The sequence below is a fragment of the Alexandromys fortis genome, unplaced genomic scaffold (genome assembly GCF_014885135.2).
Source record: "Alexandromys fortis isolate MF-2015 unplaced genomic scaffold, M_Fortis_MF-2015_v1.1 scaffold_283, whole genome shotgun sequence".
NCBI lineage: Eukaryota > Metazoa > Chordata > Mammalia > Rodentia > Cricetidae > Alexandromys > Alexandromys fortis.
The window spans coordinates 541,179-560,403 of NW_026068164.1; the positions used below are offsets into that span (position 1 = coordinate 541,179).

Genomic DNA, 19,225 nt, shown 5'->3' on the forward strand with positions numbered 1-19,225 from the left:
AAGGTCTAACAAAGAATAACGTGCAATGATACCAGTCAATATATTGCTTTTATAGAAAGAGTTAGTCACAAAATAATGGCCAGAGGGGTCATGGCATGTTTTTGGACATTTTAGTTTTTCTTTAGTTTCTGCTTATAGAAATATATTAACTGTGGAAAATATTTTTGTTGTGACAGTTCTGTCTGTATGTTCTACATCTAAACAAAATTAAATTATGTAAAATTCATTTTTTCTGTATACAATTAATAAAATATCAAGGTTTTTCATGCTTTTGAAAGAATTTTATTAAGATTACTATATCATATTAAGATACTATATTATAAATATACATTCACTTGATAGTAGCTCAGCAAAGGTAGGTTTACACCGCCAATATTTAGGAGTTGACATACACGGTATCAGGAGGAACGCCTGTGTCTCAAAAGCAGGCTTAGAATTTAGGATGACAGAACTATATGCAATCATGAAAATGAACACTGGGTGGCGCCATTGACTAAGAGTGAGAATGACGGTCTCGGCAAATACCCAGGAAAATAAAGAGTGAGCTGAAAATCAGAACGCTGTCTGCTCCCCAGAAGGAGAAGATATCTAAGTGTCAACTAGAGGAGAAATCCCCGGGGTTAGTAAGACATTAAAGAAGATTTAATTCGAGCTTATTCACCAAACTATCTCTGGATTGAAACCAAATTGAAGAAGCAGCACCCTCTGGACTGCATCTGAACAATGGAGGCAGCTCTAGCAAAAACGCCAGAGAAAAGGCAAGTCGTTTTTATTGTTGTGTTGTTGCTTTTGTGGGAGGCTGGTTCTGAAGCAATTAGATATTCCATGCCAGAAGAAACCAAGAGTGGATATTTGCTGGCTAATCTGGCAAAAGATTTGGGGCTCAAGGTGGGGGAACTGACCACTAGAGGGGCGCGAATCCATCATAGAGGAAACAAAGAGCTCTTGCAGCTGGATGCAGAGACAGGGAATTTACTCCTGAAGGAAAAACCAGATCGGGAGAAGCTGTGTGGGGCGACAGAACCCTGTGTGCTGCACTTCCAGCTCATACTGGAAAACCCTGTGCAGTTCTTCCAAACTGACCTGCAGCTCACAGACATAAACGACCATTCTCCAGAGTTCCCTCAAAGGGAAATGCTCCTAAAGATCCCGGAGAGCGCCCAGCCAGGGACTGTGTTTCCTCTGAAGGCAGCTCAGGACCCTGACATAGGCAGCAATGCTGTTCAGAACTACACAGTCAGCCCCAACCTCCACTTCCATGTCGTTACTCACAGTCGTGCTGATGGCAGGAAATACCCAGAGCTGGTGCTGGACAGAGCCCTGGACAGGGAGGAGCAGCCTGAGCTCACTTTAACCCTCACTGCTGTCGATGGTGGGTCTCCACCCAGGTCTGGGACCACCACAGTTAACATTGAAGTCGTGGACATCAATGATAACGCTCCCCAGTTTGTACAGTCGCTCTATGAGGTTCAGATTCCTGAGAACAGCCCCCTTGGTGCCTTAGTTGTGGCAGTTTCTGCCAGGGATTTAGATGCTGGGATATATGGGAAAGTAGTCTACTCTCTGTTTCAAGGTGATGGAGCTTCTCTGCCATTTGTTATAAACGAGGTCACAGGAGAAATTCGCCTTAAAATGCCATTGGATTTTGAGGCAACTCCTTATTATAACATGGAAATTGTAGCAACAGACAGCGGTGGCTTTTCAGGAAAATGCAGTGTAGCTATACAGGTGCTGGATGTGAATGACAACGCCCCTAAACTCACCATATCTTCGCTCACTAGTTCCATCCCAGAAAATGCCCCTGAAGCTGTAGTTGCTGTTTTCAGTGTTTCTGATCCAGATTCTGGGGACAATGGAAGGATGGTGTGTTCTATTCAGAATGATCTTCCATTTCTCTTAAAACCCACATTCGAGAACTATTACACTTTAGTGACAGAGGGGCCACTGGACAGAGAGAGCAGAGCTGAGTACAACATCACCATCACAGTCACCGACATGGGCACACCCAGGCTCACAACCCAGCGCACCATAACAGTGCAGGTGTCTGATGTCAACGACAACGCCCCCGCCTTCACACAAAGCTCTTACACCCTGTTTGTTGAAGAGAACAACAGCCCCGCCCTGCACATAGGCACCATCAGCGCCACAGACTCAGACTCAGGCTCCAATGCCCACATCACCTACTCACTGCTGCCCACCCACGACCCACAGCTGGACCTATCCCCTCTCATCTCCATTAATGCCGACAACGGACAGCTGTTCGCGCTCAGGGCGCTGGATTATGAGGCCCTGAAGAGCTTCGAGTTCCTCGTGGGAGCAACAGACCAAGGCTCCTCTGCGCTCAGCAGCCAGGCGCTGGTGCGGGTCCACGTGCTGGATGCCAACGACAATGCGCCCTTCGTGCTCTACCCGCTGCAGAACGCCTCTGCGCCCTTCACAGAGTTGCTGCCCAGGGCGGCAGAGCCTGGCTACCTGGTCACCAAGGTGGTGGCTGTGGACCGCGACTCTGGCCAGAATGCCTGGCTGTCGTTCCAGCTGCTCAAGGCCACGGAACCAGGGCTGTTCAGCGTGTGGGCTCACAATGGCGAGGTGCGCACCTCCAGGCTGCTGAGCGAGCGCGATGCGCCCAAGCACAGGCTGCTGCTGCTGGTCAAGGACAATGGCCATCCTCAGCGGTCTGCCAGTGTCACTCTGCATGTGCTGGTGGTGGATGGCTTCTCTCAGCCCTTCCTGCCTCTGCCTGAGGTGTTGCGCGATCCTGCCCAAGATGAGGATGCGCTCACGCTATATCTTGTTATCGCCTTGGCGTCTGTGTCTTCGCTCTTCCTCTTGTCTGTGCTGCTGTTTGTGGGTGTGAGGCTGTGCAGGAGGGCCAGGGCGGCGTCTCTGGGTGCCTGCACTGTGCCTGAGGGACACTTTCCTGGCCACTTGGTGGATGTCAGCGGCACGGGGACCCTGTCACAGAGCTACCAGTATGAGGTGTGTCTGACTGGGGATTCTGGAACTGGTGAGTTCAAATTCCTCAAACCCATGATCCCCCAGCTGTTGCCTCAGGATCCTGGGAGAGAAAGTAAGGAAAGTCCCCACTGCAGGGAGAGCTTTATATTCAGTTAGCTGTTGTATTTGGTTAGGGGAATTTATTTTTGCCAAATCTACAGCAAAATGGTTCTCTTGAGTGAATTATATTGTATTGGCACTGTAATCAAAGCATATACATTTACTCAGTTATGAAAACGGTGGTTTTTTTTTCTTGATATCTATTGTAGTTAGTAGTTTCAGGTATAATAAATATTAGGAACACAATTTCTCCATAATTCAACATATATTTTACTTTAGATCAAGTATTAGACCACAAAAGGAATTTTACTTGACCTGCTTTGGGGTTTTTTAAAATTCAGTTTAGTTCTTCTTCGATTTTGTTTTTGTTTGTATTGTGTTTTCAGGCAGGGTTTCTCTATGTAACCCTGGCTGTCCTAGAAATCACTATGTAGACCAGGTTGGCTGCACACTGGTAGACATCCATCCCTCTCCTTCTTCCAAATGCCAAATACTTTACTGTTGTTTACCACAAAATTTCAAGTTTTTGTAGCTAAGGTGTTTCCATATTTTCCCTTTTTTGTTGCTATTGGTTATTAAATAGAGGACCTCTTACGTTAACCATACATTTATGTAGTGAGCATCACTCACGGTTGAAGTTCCTGACAGTTACCCTGAGTCACCATGAGCACAACAATTCGCATACTTGCCTTCCAAATTATAGCCATTCTCTGTACTAAATATTCAGACACTAGAAAGGTGACATTTTTCTTCTTCGGTGGAGGACTTAAGCTGGAGATTGTCTGCGTTATTTGGCCATCACATACCTAGCACTTGGTTTTATAAATATTAATTTTAGCAATCTCATTTGTAAATATTAAAGGGATAACCTTATTATTATTAATTTGCCACCTCTATCACTAAACGAAAGTGTTTGAGACTGAGGGTGGAATCAGTAGTAGATCATACATGCATGCCAAGCCCTAGGTACACTTCCAAGCAACAAAAAGAAATAAACAGACAAAAACCACATCCTGTTAAATGATTGCTTGACACAATACTGTTAAAAAATTAATTTGAGCAACAGAAGTAACTACCGAAATTCTCCAAAGAATCCAGATGTTTGATGGTCTCATATTATCTTTTTTTTGTTCTAGAAATAAAAGTGTAAATGGAGTTTTTGTGGGTTTTCTGTTAATCTCAGCTATGAACTTGAGATCTAGACCCACCTGACCTCTGGGCATGCTATGGAGGATTATTGTTCTGAGGTTAATTGATGTGGGAAGACCATTTGTGTGGCACCATTCCCTGGGCTGTATGAAGAGGAGAAAGTGGGCTGAGCCTTTCTTGCTCTCTTCTTCCTGCCTGGAGATGCAGTGTGACCAGTTGTTCAAGTCCCCGGTTTTCACCTTCCCTGTCTTGGTGTAATCTTGGACTGTGAGCCAAAAACCCTTCCTAATTTATCCTAGAAATAGGAACAGTAACTAAAGCACTCTACATGGTTTCATCATATCATGTCCCGCACTCAGAGACTTGTGCGTTCTAAGCTGTGGCCCTGTCTCTATTTACATTAGTACATATGTTTCCTTTGGTTTTTCCCACAGCTCCTCCTGCCCTTTCAAGAGATTCTGGAAATTTCTGGAAATTTCAATATTCTATTTGATTCTGGCACTCAGTTCTGATCATCTTATTATGTGATTGCTAGCAAGGTAAATTTGTATGGATACAACTGAAGGAAAGCTTTATCTTTATTGAACTTTTGGCAGTATGAATAATTGAAAAGCTTTGTTTATAGTCTAATTTTTATTTAATGTTTTACTTTTTAGCTAGTATATTTTCCTGTACAAAGCAATAGATTTCCTTATGAATTTTATGCATGTACATAATGTATACACATTGATCACGTTTATCATTTGTGTTTCTAAATATCAAGTGTCATCTGGAGTTCAATTATTTACATCTTTCCCTGAATTAATGATTCCTCCATAAGGAAGTGAGGAAATATAAAACAAAAAACGGATGATCATTCCTTATGCATGAAATGTAATTTTTGGTTATTCGATTTTAAACCTGAAGTGAGAAAGAGGTAAAAGTGAGAAAAGCAGATGCAAACTTAAATAGGGCAGACAGCTCTGATGAAGTGCCCATTATGTGCCAAATGCCTCTTCTGGTACTCAGGATGGCAGCTGAACAGAAAGAAGCTAAGCTCTCTTGTTGTAGCCCAACAGTAGAACTTTTGCCTAAAGATTAGAGTCTCTGGGTTCAATCTCCCCAGAATTAAGAAGAAAAAAATATATCCTCCTTCCTTCATGATCAAAGGTTACAAAAATTTATATATTTTAAAGTATGAAGTTATATATTATGCACAATTTGGTAGAATTTCCCTCTATCTTCGGTGGATTATCTGACATCAGAGAAACAACCATAAAACTGACTAATAATCAACAGGTTTTTGACACAGACACCACAATTAAGTAGCCTCTGACAGCACAGAAAACTTGAGCTAAGGTCAGTTTTCCTGCCCAGGACACTTGTCAACTCAGAAGTCCAAGAAAGAAGACTGAAAATATAATTTAAAAACTCTCTGAAGGCAGAATGAGATTTTGTAAAAACTACCAAGAGTATAGGATGGAAACTGCCTGGCAGAGTTGATGTAGAGAATTCATGTTTGTAACTTGAAATTTGCCCAAATTACTTGCTTTTAAGGACATCAGAGAATCCTGACAAAGTTTGGTGAATGTTTGAGTTAGCATGACTGTACAAGGTAGAGCTCTATCAAACCAAGAGCAAAGGGTGAGCTACTCCTGGAAGAGGATAAGAGCATCCTGATTCTGGGCAGACTTTACACAGTACCAAGCTAGAAAGATGCAGGTGTTAGAATAAAACAACAATGTCATAAAAATAAAATGTTTAAATCTTTGGAACAAGGAATGATTGAACAAATAAATAGGAAGAGAATTTTATAAGAGAATGGAACTTAAGATCGAAAGTCAACTTCATTAAAAATTATATGTCATAAAGCTATATAAATAGTAAAACATGATAGAAATAACGGAATACAGAATTAATGGATAGAATGCATGTCAATATGAGATACCTTAAACAAATACAGATTTTTCTTTTAAAAAAGACTTAAAGCAATGGCACAAGATTAAGATCAAGTGGATTTATCTCAGATCAGTTTTCAGCAGCCTCCCCGTATCAGGGTGATCAACTCCTGCCTTCACTCCAGCCCAGAGGGACCCAACACCCTCTGCAAGCACATTCACAGTCTCCTAAAATATGCTCACACACAAACACAGAATCAATAAAAACAAATCTTTTTAAAACATAGAAAATAAAGGTATGAGAGGTAGCTCAGTGGTTAAAATACCTTGCTGCTTTTCCAGAAGACCCAGCTTGTGGTCCAACAAAACCACCTGTAAGTCTAATTCCAGAGGATTCTCCACTCATCTGTTTCTGTGAGGATCCACAAAGGAGATTGTTGTTCAACAAGAAGAAATGAGCTATCAACCTATAGAAGGCCATTAAGAAACCCAAGTGCACATTTATGAGTCAGAGGCACTAAGATAATAAAAACCCAATTCTGCAAAATTCTGACTATAGAGGAAGGAAAACTATAAGTGATTTCCAGATCTTCTAATGAGACAGGATAGAGAAAGATAGATTTAGGGGATGGGCAGGGGGTGGGAAGAGACAACAAAACTATGATATTCTAAAAATCCATGTTGTGTGATTAAATTTATCCATGCCTACACACTGTATAGCACCAAGTGGAAGCCTTAATTTAAAATATGGGCTCAGTGGTGCACATGTAGGATCATCAACTCTAAGAAGCATGCCAGTCTGATGGGGGCATCTATAGGGAGGAAGGATACACATGATGTTGAGAGGAATCTCTGCATTTCCTTTTTTTAAGGTTTTTTAATATTTATTTATTTATTATGTATACAATATCCTGTCTGTATGCCTGAAGGCCAGAAGAGGGCACCAGACCTCTTTACAGATGGTTGTGAGCCACTGTGTGGTTGCTGGGAATTGAACTCAGGACCTTTGGAAGAGCAGGCAACGCTCTTAACCACTGAGCCATCTCTCCAGCCCCCTATGCATTTCCAAGTCATTTATGTGATTTTAAAACTGCTCATTAAAAATAGACTTCTTTTCAAAAAGGAGACTTTCATCTCAATAAAATCCATGGTAAGTCTAGAGTAATGAAGACATAACCACCAGAGAGAAACTGGAACACTGGGGCAGACCTGCAACCACCCTGACTCAAGACAGTGATCACCCCTCAGAAGGGAGTGCGTCTGTTTGGAACATGGTATAAAGGCATTTGGAAAACAAGAACTCCAATTTATTTCATTCAAAACATATTTAAAGTGAATAAATATATATATGCCAAAAGAAAACATTCAAAATATACACAATATTCTTATGACCTTAAATTATGAAAATTTAAAAGTACTAAACAAATTTGAAAATTATTAACAGATCAAATTAAACACAAGATGTTTTATTGATCAAGCCACAATATCAATGAAATGCAAGGCATTGAGTGGGAAATATTTGAGCATATCTATCCGGAAAAGAGATTATCCAGAATATACGGGGTATTTCTTCAGACCAACACGCAAACAAATAGCAGCCACATATCAGAAACATATACAAAATTGTGAATTAAATTATATCTATGTATAAATTAAAAGAATACTGAAACACTCAGTTAAAATTTGGAAAGAAATGGCAAATTGAAATGCACAAACAAATAAGGACGCTTGGTGGCGCTGCAGGCTAAGAGTCCGAAATAATGGCTCTGCAGACGCCCAGGACGCCATCTCTTTAAGCTAAGAACCAGTTCTTTGGCGGCTGTTTGAAAGAGAAGGTAACAAGAAAGGTTTCTGGGAGAATTTGGGAAGAAAGGGTCTCTCTATTCAGATTTAGATCAATATTTTCACAAACCCTCCTGAGTGGATTGTAATTGACCTGAAGAAGCAGCACCCTACGAACTGCATCTGAACAATGGAGACAGCTCTAGCAAAAACAGCAGAGAAAAGGCAAGTCGTTTTTCTTACTATATTGTTGCTTTTGTGGGAGGCTGAATGTAAGACAATAAGATATTCCATGCCAGAAGAAATGGAGACTGGCTACCTGGTGGCTAACCTGGAAAAAGATCTGGGGCTCAGGGTGGGGGAACTGGCCACCAGAGGGGCGCAAATCCATTACAAAGGAAACAAAGAGCTCTTGCAAATGGATGCAGAGACAGGGAATTTGTTCTTGAAGGAAAAACTGGACCGTGAGGAGCTGTGTGGGGTAACAGAACCCTGTGTGCTGCACTTCCAGCTCATACTGGAAAACCCTGTGCAGTTCTTCCACACTGACCTACAGCTCACAGACATAAACGACCATTCTCCAGAGTTCCCGCACAGGGAAATGCTCCTAACAATTCCTGAGAGCGCCCAGCCAGGGACTGTGTTTCCTCTGAAGGCAGCTCAGGACCCTGACATAGGCAGCAATGCTGTTCAGAACTACACAGTCAGCCCCAACCTCCACTTCCATGTCGTTACTCACAGTCGTGCTGATGGCAGGAAATACCCAGAGCTGGTGCTGGACAGAGCCCTGGACAGGGAGGAGCAGCCTGAGCTCACTTTAACCCTCACTGCTGTGGATGGTGGGTCGCCACCCAGGTCTGGGACCACTACAGTTCGCATTGAAGTCGTGGACATCAATGATAACGCTCCCCAGTTTGTACAGTCGCTCTATGAGGTTCAGGTCCCTGAGAACAGCCCCCTTAATGCCTTAGTTTTGACAGTGTCTGCCAGGGATTTAGATGCTGGGATAAATGGAAAGGTAGTCTACTCTCTGTTTCAAGGCAGTGGGGTTTCTCTGCCATTTGTAATAGACAAATTCACTGGAGAAATTCGACTGAGGGAAGAGTTGGATTTCGAAGTAACTAACCAGTATAACATAGAAATCGCAGCCACGGATGGAGGAGGCTTTTCGGGGAAATGCACTGTGGCTGTACAGGTGTTGGATGTGAATGACAACGCCCCTGAGCTGACTATCAGAAAGCTCACAATCCCTATCCCAGAAAACTCACCAGAGACTGTAGTTGCTGTTTTCAGTGTTTCTGACGCAGATTCCGGAGACAATGGAAGGATGGTGTGTTCTATTCAGAACGATCTTCCATTTCTTTTGAAGCCCACATTCGAGAACTATTACACTTTAGTGACAGAGGGACCACTGGACAGAGAGAGCAGATCTGAGTACAACATCACCATCACAGTCAGCGACATGGGCACACCCAGGCTCACAACCCAGCACACCATAACAGTGCAGGTGTCTGATGTCAACGACAATGCCCCTGCTTTCACACAAAGCTCCTACACCCTGTTTGTCCAAGAGAACAACAGCCCTGCCCTGCACATAGGCACCATCAGCGCCACAGACTCAGACTCAGGCTCCAATGCCCACATCACCTACTCGCTGCTGCCCACGCACGACCCACAGCTGGATCTCTCCTCGCTCATCTCCATCAATGCCGACAACGGGCAGCTGTTCGCGCTCAGGGCGCTGGACTATGAGGCCCTGCAGAGCTTCGAGTTCCGTGTGGGCGCCACAGACCAAGGCTCGCCCGCGCTCAGCAGCCAGGCGCTGGTGCGCGTGCTGGTGTTGGACATCAATGACAATGCGCCCTTCGTGCTCTACCCACTGCAGAACGCCTCTGCGCCCTTCACAGAGCTGCTGCCCAGGGCGGCAGAGCCTGGCTACCTGGTCACCAAGGTGGTGGCGGTGGACAGTGACTCGGGCCAGAACGCCTGGTTGTCGTTCCAGCTGCTGAAGGCCACGGAGCCTGGACTGTTCAGCGTGTGGGCTCACAATGGCGAGGTGCGCACCTCCAGGCTGTTGAGCGAGCGCGAGGCGCCCAAGCACAGGCTGTTACTGCTGGTCAAGGACAATGGTGACCCTCCACGCTCTTCCAGCGTCACTCTACACGTGCTGCTGGTGGATGGCTTCTCTCAGCCTTACCTGCCTCTGCCCCAGGCGGAGCGTGATCCAGCTCAAGAGAATGAGGACAGATTTACGCTGTACCTGGTCATTGCCTTGGCGTCTGTTTCTTCGCTCTTTCTCTTGTCTGTGCTGCTGTTCATAGGGGTGAGGCTGTGCAGGAGGGCCAGGGGAGCCTCGCTGGGTAGCTGCTCTGTGCCTGAGGGACACTTTCCTGGACACCTGGTGGATGTCAGCGGCGCTGGGACCCTGTCACAGAGCTACCAGTATGAGATGTGTCTGACTGGAGACTCTGGGACTGGTGAGTTCAGTTTTCTCAAACCCATGATTCCCAACTTACTGCTTCAGGATGCTGGGAGAGAAGTCAAGGAAAGTCCCCACTGCAGGGATAGCTTTGTCTTCAGCTAACTGTCGTATCTAGTTCAGTGAATTTATTTTTTGGCAAATCTCTAACAATATGGTTCTCTTAAGAAAATGAGTCACTTTAATCAAAGTATTGGCATTGTATTGAAACATATGCATGCTCTCCATGGCTAAAATGTGGGTTTTTTTCTTACTTGCTCTTTTTAGTTATTTCAGGTATAGTGAATATTAAGAACACAAATTTTTCTATATTTCACCTTAATGTTTAACTTTAGCTCAAGTATTACGCAATAAAATGAATTTACTTTCCCTGTTTTGCATGTGAATGGTTTTTGTTTTTGTTTGCTTGTTTGGTTTTCTTTTTTAAAGACAGGTTCTCACCATGTAATTCTGGCTGTTCTAGAAGTCACTGTGTAGTTCAGCCAGCCTCCCAACTGTTAGACATTCATCTCTCCGCCTCCCGCATGCTGACTACTTTACTGTTTTCACCCCAAAATTTCAAGTTTTTATGGCCAGGGTGTTTACGTTTTTTTTTTTTTGCTTTATGTTATTGCTGTTGGATATTAAATCTAAGACCTCATATGTGCTAATCATCCAGTCTGTTAGTGAGCTTCACTCACAGCTGAAATTCCTTATAATCATTACTAACAAGCATAGTTGTCTTCCAATTATAATCATTCCCTTGTTAAAATATCAAGACACTAGAAATGTGACATTTTCCTTCTTTTGTGGACCATATATATTGCATTATTTGTCCACCACATACCTAGCGCATTTTATATAAATATTCATTTGACTATTCTTTTGTAACTATTAAAGGGATAACCTTATATATTAACAATTTGCCACCTCTATCACAAAACAAAAGTATTCCAGACTGAGGGTTTAATCCGTGGTAGACCATGCTTGCATGCCAGGCTCTAGGTACACTTCCAGGCTCCAGAAAGGAACCGGCAAACAGACAAATGACCCCACCTATTAAATCATTGCTTGACACAATAGCGGTTGAAACCTAATCTGAATAGTACAAGGTAAGCGCTCGAGTCCTTCAAAGAATCAAGACTTTTGATGATCTCACTTTATCCCTTTGTCTTAGTAATAAAGGTGTGAATGGAGCGCTTTGGGGTTTTCTGTTCGTCTCAGCTGTGACCTTGAGGTCTAGACCCACCTGACCTCTGGGCACACCTATGAAGGAGTATCATGCTTAGGGAAATTGAGGAGAAAGACTATGGTGGGAGGCACCACTCCCTAGGCTAAGATTCTGGACTATATGAAGAGAAGAAAGTGGGCTGAGCACAAGCCTTCTTTGCTCTCCTCTTCCTGCCAAACACCCTTCCTATTTTACCCTAGAAATAGGAAATGTACCTAAGACAGCATGCATGGTTAAATCGTATCAGAAACCACACTCAGACTTGTGCATTCTAGGATGTTCACTGTGGCCCTGTCTCTGGTACATATGTTTCCTTTGGCTTTCCTGCAGCTCCTCTTCCCCTTTCAAAAGACTCTGGAAATTTCAGTATTTTATTTGATTCTGGTTATCAGTTCTGATACTTTTCATTTTATATTGTTTGGTAGCTATGGAAAGCAAAGCAGTTCTTTTTGTGATATTTAATTATCACTTGTTTGGTTATCTGGTGTAACTTTGAAGTATCCTCAGTCAATTTAATGTTTCAATTGTGCTGCCTGTTTTGGTTCTTAATTGATTTGAACTATAATGAATTAAACTGAATTATAATTAACTTATGTTAAATGAACCAAGTAAGCTTATTATGTGATTTCCAGAAAGTACAACTGCAGGAATATTTAGCTTTCTCCAAAATATGAACAAGTGAAGAATTTGGTATACAATATAATATCTTTACATGTTTTAGTTTTTATTTAGTATACATTCATTGTACAAAGAGATGGATTCCCTTATAAATTTTCCATGCATGTAACAAATGTATACAGATTGATCATGTTTGTATTTTGTTGTTTTTAAATATCAAATGTCATTCCCATAGAGTTTAAGTGTTTGCATCTTTCTCTGAATTAATGTTTCCTCCCATAATGAAGTAATGAAATATAGAATGAAAATTGATGATCACCCCTCATCCTCGAAATGTAATTTTGGTTATCCAATTTTAAAATTGAAATGAGAAAGAGGTAAAAGTAATAAAAAGTAAATACAAACATATATGTAAGTCTCAATATGAAAAACAACTTTAACAATCTGCCAGTTACGTGCCAAGACTCCTCTTCTGGTGTGGTGCCCATTACTCAGGATACCAGCTTGAACTAAGTGTCCAGTTCTCAGCATACCAGCCTGAACTAAGTATCCAATACTCAAGATGTCAGCCTGAACTGAAAGAAGCCAAATTCTGTTGGTGTAGCCCAACAGTAGGACATTTGCCTAATAGGATCAATCTCCCCAGCATTAGGAAGAAAAAATATATCCCTCTTCCTTCATGGTTGAATATTACAAAAGTCCAATATTTTAAAATATGAAGTTAAAGATTATGCATATGCTTGGTAGAATTCCCTCCAACCTAGATGGATTATCTGACATCAGAAAAACAACCATAAAACTGACTAACAATCAACAGGTTTTTACACAGACACCATAATTAATTCGCCTCTGATAGCACGGAAAACTTGAGCTAGGGTCAGTTTTCCTGCCCAGGACACTTGTCAACTCAGAAGTCCAGGAAAGAAGACAAAAAAATAATTTGGAAACCCACTGAAGGCAGAATGAGATTTTGTACAAACTACAAAGATTATAGGTTGGGAACCACCTGGCAGAGCTGATGTAGAGAATTCATGTTTGTAACTTAAAATTTGCCCAAATTACTTGCTTTTAAGGACATTAGAGAATCCTGACCAAGTTTGGTGCCTGTTTGAGTTGGCGTGACTGTAGGAGGTAGAGCTCTGTCAAACCAAGAGCAAAGGGTGAGCTCCTCCTGGAAGAGGATAACAGCATCATGACTGTGGGCAGACTTTACATCGTACCAACAATCAGTAGGTGCACACCACAAAACTGGGCAATATAAAGAAGAACAAGAGGAGAAAACCTAACACAATGACCTAGAAGATGCATTGCTAGAATAAAGCAACAATGTCATCAAAATAAAATGGTTAATATTTTTGAAAAAAAGGATGACTGAGCAAATAAATAGACAATTGATATTTAAGACTCAATGTCAATTCTGTAACAAAAACATATGTTTCATAAAGCTACATGAATGGTAAAAGTTCACGGAAATATAAAGGGATACAGAATTAATGGATGGAATGCATGTCTATATGAAATACATGAAATTATTGCAAGACAAATCTTTTAATTCTTGAAGAGTTGGCTCAGCAGTTAAGATCAGGTGGATCTCAGTCCAGTTTTCAGCAGCCTCCCTTTGTCGGGGGGTTACAGCTGCCTTCACTCCAGCTCTCAGAGAGCCAACACCTCTTCAAGGACATTCACACTCTTTTGATATTTATTCACATACACATTAAAAACAAACATACTTAAAAAGGAGACTTTCATCTCTGGAGTAATGAAGACAACAGAGCGTTATGTGACCATCAGAGAGAAACTGGAGCACTGGGGCAGACCTGCAACCACCTGATTTAGGACAGCAATAACCCTGAGAAGAGGGTGCATCTGTTTGTAACATGATGTAAAAGAAATTAAGAGCTCCAACTTATTTCATCCAAGACATATTTTAAATCAATAGGTTTATACAGCAAAAGAAAACATTCAAAATATACACATATTTTATCTTGAAATTAAGAAAATCTAAAAGTACTAAACAAATTTTTAAAATGTATTGCCAGATCAAACTAAACAAGATGTTTTATTGATCAAGTCACAATATCAACAAAATTCAAGGCATGGTGCGGGAAATATTTAAGCATATATATCTGAAAAAGAGATTACACAGATTATACAAAATACTTCTTCATACCAACAAGCAAACAAGTAGAAGCCCCATATCAGAGATAAACATGCTCGTCACAAGACTCTATCCTGATGTCAGTCAACATGAAAGTGTGCAGACAAATGCTAGTTGAATTTAGGTGTGAAGTCACCAGACAAACACCAAAACTGAGACTACAACACTAATGTTAACAAGGATATGAAGCAACTGGAACGCTCATGCTTTGGTGGTCTTAGTACACTACTAAGCAAAATATATGCAAAATGCTTATTTTTCAAGGAGCAAAGTAACCAAACAATAGCAGTCTTGGTTATCTTGGACTTTTTCCCATTTTATTTTTATCTAAACTGAACTAAAAAACATTATAAAAGCTCAATAGGTTATACAATTGAGATTTTCTCCCTTTCTGGGTGTATGTTATATTACAAACATCTATAAAAAGTGTAAATTAATTTCTCTATGCATCTATTTACTTTAGTTTCTTGCACAAAATCAAGTTATAAATCTACACAAGAAACCTGATTCATCTACTTGGTACTCTTATGACAAAACTTTAATGTTCTTAAGTTGCTCTAAAATTTATACTTACAACCAAAACATAATTCAGCAAAAATCATATTTAGAATTTCCAATTGTTAAGAACTGAACTTACAGTTTAGGCTGTGTGTGTAATTAAAAGGATATTGAACCACATCACAGTTCAAATTTGGAAACAAATTTGAAAATGAAATGCATGAACAAATAAGGACGCTTGGTGGCGCTGCAGGCTAAGATTCTGAAGAAAGAACTCTGCAGCCGCCCAGGACGCCATCTCTTTAATCTGTGAACCAGTACTTTGGCGGCTGTTTGAAGGAGAAGGTAATAAGAAAGGTGTCTGGAGAATTTGGGATGAGGCGCCTTTTTAATCAGATATAGTTCAATATTTTTACGAACCCCCATTAGTGGATTGTAATCGACTTGAAGAAGCAGCACCCTCTGGACTACATCTGAACAATGGAGACAGCTCTAGCAAAATCACCAGAGAAAAGGCAAGTCATTTTTCTTACTATATTGTTGCTTATGTGGGAGGCTGGTTCTGAGGCAATTAGATACTCCATGCCAGAAGAAATGGAGACTGGCTACCTGGTGGCTAATCTGGAAAAAGATTTGGGGCTCAAGGTGGGGGAACTGGCCACCAGAGGGGCGCAAATCCATTACAAAGGAAACAAAGAGCTCTTGCAGCTGGATGCAGAGACAGGGAATTTGTTCTTGAAGGAAAAACTGGACCGCGAGGAGCTGTGTGGGGCGACAGAACCCTGTGTGCTGCACTTCCAGCTCATACTGGAAAAACCTGTGCAGTTCTTCCAAACTGACCTGCAGCTCACAGACATAAACGACCATTCTCCAGAGTTCCCACACAGGGAAATGCTCCTAAAGATCCCAGAGAACGTCCAGCCAGGGACTGTGTTTCCTCTGAAGGCAGCTCAGGACCCTGACATAGGCAGCAATGCTGTTCAGAACTACACAGTCAGCCCCAACCTCCACTTCCATGTCGTTACTCACAGTCGTGCTGATGGCAGGAAATACCCAGAGCTGGTGCTGGACAGAGCACTGGACAGGGAGGAGCAGCCTGAGCTCACTTTAACCCTCACTGCTGTGGATGGAGGGTCTCCTCCCAGGTCTGGGACCACCACAGTTCGCATTGAAGTCGTGGACATCAATGATAACGCTCCCCAGTTTGTACAGTCGCTCTATGAGGTTCAAGTCCCTGAGAACAGCCCCCTTGGTGCCTTAGTTGTGGCAGTTTCTGCCAGGGATTTAGATGTGGGACCTCATGGGAGTGTAGCCTACTCTCTGTTTCAAGGTGGTGGGGCCTCTCAGCCATTTATTATAGACGACATCACAGGAGAAATTCGTCTGAGGGAAGAGTTGGATTTCGAGGTTACTAGCCAGTATAACATAGAAATCGCAGCCACGGATGGAGGAGGCCTTTCGGGGAAATGCACTGTGGCTGTACAGGTGTTGGATGTGAATGACAACGCCCCTGAGCTGACTATCAGAAAGCTCACAATCCCTATCCCAGAAAACTCACCAGAGACTGTAGTTGCTGTTTTCAGTGTTTCTGACGCAGATTCTGGGGACAACGGAAGGATGGTGTGTTCTATTCTGAACGATTTCCCATTTCTCTTAAAACCCACTTTCAAGAACTATTACACTTTAGTGATAGAGGGAGCACTGGACAGAGAGAGCAGAGCTGAGTACAACATCACCATCACAGTCAGCGACATGGGCACACCCAGGCTCACAACCCAGCACACCATAACAGTGCAGGTCTCTGACGTCAACGACAATGCCCCCACCTTCACACAAAGCTCCTACACCCTGTTTGTCCAAGAGAACAACAGTCCCGCCCTGCACATAGGCACCATCAGCGCCACAGACTCAGACTCAGGCTCCAATGCCCACATCACCTACTCGCTGCTGTCCACCCACGACTCACAGCTGGACCTCTCCTCGCTCATCTCCATCAATGCCGACAACGGGCAGCTGTTCGCGCTCAGGTCGCTGGACTATGAGACCCTGCAAACTTTCGAGTTCCACGTGGGCGCCACAGACCAAGGCTCTCCCGCGCTCAGCAGCCAGGCGCTGGTGCGCGTGCAGGTGCTGGACGCCAACGACAATGCACCCTTCGTGCTCTACCCGCTCCAGAACGCCTCTGCACCCTTCACAGAGTTGCTGCCCAGGGCAGCGGAGCCAGGCTACCTGGTCACCAAGGTGGTGGCAGTGGACCGCGACTCTGGCCAGAATGCCTGGCTGTCATTCCAGTTGCTCAAGGCCACAGAGCCAGGGCTGTTTAGCGTGTGGGCTCACAATGGCGAGGTGCGCACCTCCAGGCTGCTGAGTGAGCGCGATGCACCCAAGCACAGGCTGCTGCTGCAGGTCAAGGACAATGGCGATCCTCCGCGGTCTGCCAGTGTCACTCTGCAGGTGCTGGTGGTGGATGGCTTCTCTCAGCCCTTCCTGCCTCTGCCAGAGGTGGCGCGCGACCCCGCGCAGGATAATAATGACTTGCTCACACTCTATTTAGTCATTGCCTTGGCATCTGTGTCTTCGCTCTTTCTCTTATCTGTGCTGCTGTTTGTGGGGGTGAGGTTGTGCCGGAGGGCCAGGGCAGACTCTCTGGGTGGATACTCTGTGCCTGAAGGACCCATCCCTGGTCACTTGATGGATGTCAGTGGTTCAGGAACCTTATCCCAGAGCTATCAGTATGAGGTGTACCTGAAAGGAGGTACAGGAACAAATGAGTTTAAATTTCTTAAGCCATTATTTCCTAACCTTCAGAGCCAGGCGGCTGCTGAAGAAAGAGAAAATGCTGAAAGAGAAAATGCTGTTGTGCGCAATAGTTTTGGATTCTATTAGAGCGATTATTTTGAAGTGATGTTCACCTCGTTTATCATGACTAACCCTGATGTAGAGTACAGAGAGACATCCCCTTGAGATATAGATTTAATTTCTCCTTTCATTTGGATTTGTCTGTTCAAGTTTCATACTATAAGAGAAAGTTTAATTCTACTTCATTGTGTTTGTGTATATTTCTATGCCCTACCAATGCATGCTGAGCTCCCTTTTCACTCTATTTTTGCTCTTTTTTAGAACTAGTACTTGCCGTAACAAATTAGAACTTTTTTGTTAGTGGAGCCTTATTTTGTTTGGTTATTTGACATAGGGTCTTGCTGATCTGGAATGGCTTTGTACAGATTGATGGAAAGTTCATGGTGATCAGACTGCTTCTGTTGCCCTAAGTGTTGGGATTATGAGCATCCATCAACAGGCTCACCTGTGGTGAAGTTTGCCTTAATAAAGATCAAATATTGGTTTATTTTCTGTGCATTCTGGCCATTGTCTTGACTATCTACTTGATGCTAAATTGAAAGTGCAAGCTGATTCACGGCATTCTCTTGATTTAAATCATTGCAACCATTGTGTTTGTGTTTGTGTCTACATTGCAGGTATGTTTGGAACACAAGACATTTGTGGAGGTCAGAAGACAATCTTGGGCAAGTCTTCTACCTAATTTCAGGCAGGGTCCCATTGCTGTTTCCTGCTGTACACACAAGCCTAGATGGCCCCAGAGATTCTAGAGATTCTCTTGTGACTGCCTCCTGTCTCCATAAAGGAGAACTGAGAAATATAGATGTTTCTGCCTTGAGTGTCAGGTCCTATGTGAGTTCTCAGAATTAAAACCAGGGTCTTCATGCCTGTGTCGTCAAGTGCTTTTACCCATCAACTTCCCAGCTCAAAAGTACTTTAAGACCTTTTGAAAGTTCCTTTTAACTAAGAAAATGTTATTTATTCCTAACAAATGCTTTTAACTATCATCAACTGAATGGTTAGCACCCCAAGATTAATATATTTAAGCTCTGGTACACATGACCATGAAAGCTGGTACTATTTAAAAAGGACTTTATAACTTCTCTCTTTTTTTAATATAACTTCTCTTTTTGAGGAGTGATTTTACCTTATAGTCCTGGAAGACCTGAAAATCATTATGTAGACCAGACTGGCCTTGAACTCACAATGAGATCCTCCAGCTTCTGCCCCCCAAGTGCTGGGTTTAAAGTTGTGTGTCACCACGCCCAGTAGAGATAAAACTTCTAATGAGACTGTTATATTACAATATGTAGTTAAGCTAGAATTTAATTAGAAGGTATCTGGTGACTTGAACAAAAGTTTAGAGAGGAATAAAGGTAGAGCAGAGAGGAGGAAAAAAGGGAGAGAGAACACAGATGTCAATCACGTGATGATACCAGAAGAAAGCAACTGTGAGGAAAAACCAGAAACCACACAATAAAATTATCCCTGCCAATCCTTTCATCTTAAGCTTCCAGATTTTAGAAGAGTGAATAAGTTCACTTAATCTAATTTCCCAA

The 19,225-nt window shown here is 42.7% G+C and overlaps 2 protein-coding genes across 9 annotated transcripts in view; both read left to right on the top strand.

The window, feature by feature from the left end:
• The window catches only part of LOC126491960 (protocadherin beta-8-like), a 6,942-nt gene extending 6,307 nt beyond the window's left edge, over window positions 1–635 (top strand). Inside the window, exon 2 of the mRNA XM_050127975.1 lies at window positions 576–635. Coding sequence (XP_049983932.1) covers window positions 576–635 — 60 coding nt within the window. The remainder of the gene's footprint in view (window positions 1–575) is intronic.
• Window positions 571–18,174, top strand: LOC126491968 (protocadherin beta-6-like). Of its 8 annotated transcripts, none has more exons than XM_050128018.1 (2): window positions 571–2,649; window positions 17,235–18,174. In XM_050128018.1, the coding sequence occupies exons 1-2, from the start codon at window positions 724–726 to the stop codon at window positions 17,712–17,714; spliced, it is 2,406 nt and encodes an 801-aa protein (XP_049983975.1). In that variant the 5' UTR covers window positions 571–723; the 3' UTR covers window positions 17,715–18,174. The 8 variants fall into 8 exon arrangements, with proteins under 8 accessions (XP_049983975.1, XP_049983976.1, XP_049983977.1 ...); XM_050128019.1 differs by lacking the exon at window positions 17,235–18,174 and adding an exon at window positions 9,373–10,713 and having other exon boundaries at window positions 571–2,040; XM_050128020.1 differs by lacking the exon at window positions 17,235–18,174 and adding an exon at window positions 8,884–10,713 and having other exon boundaries at window positions 571–1,551.
• Window positions 18,175–19,225: the final 1,051 nt, after the last annotated feature.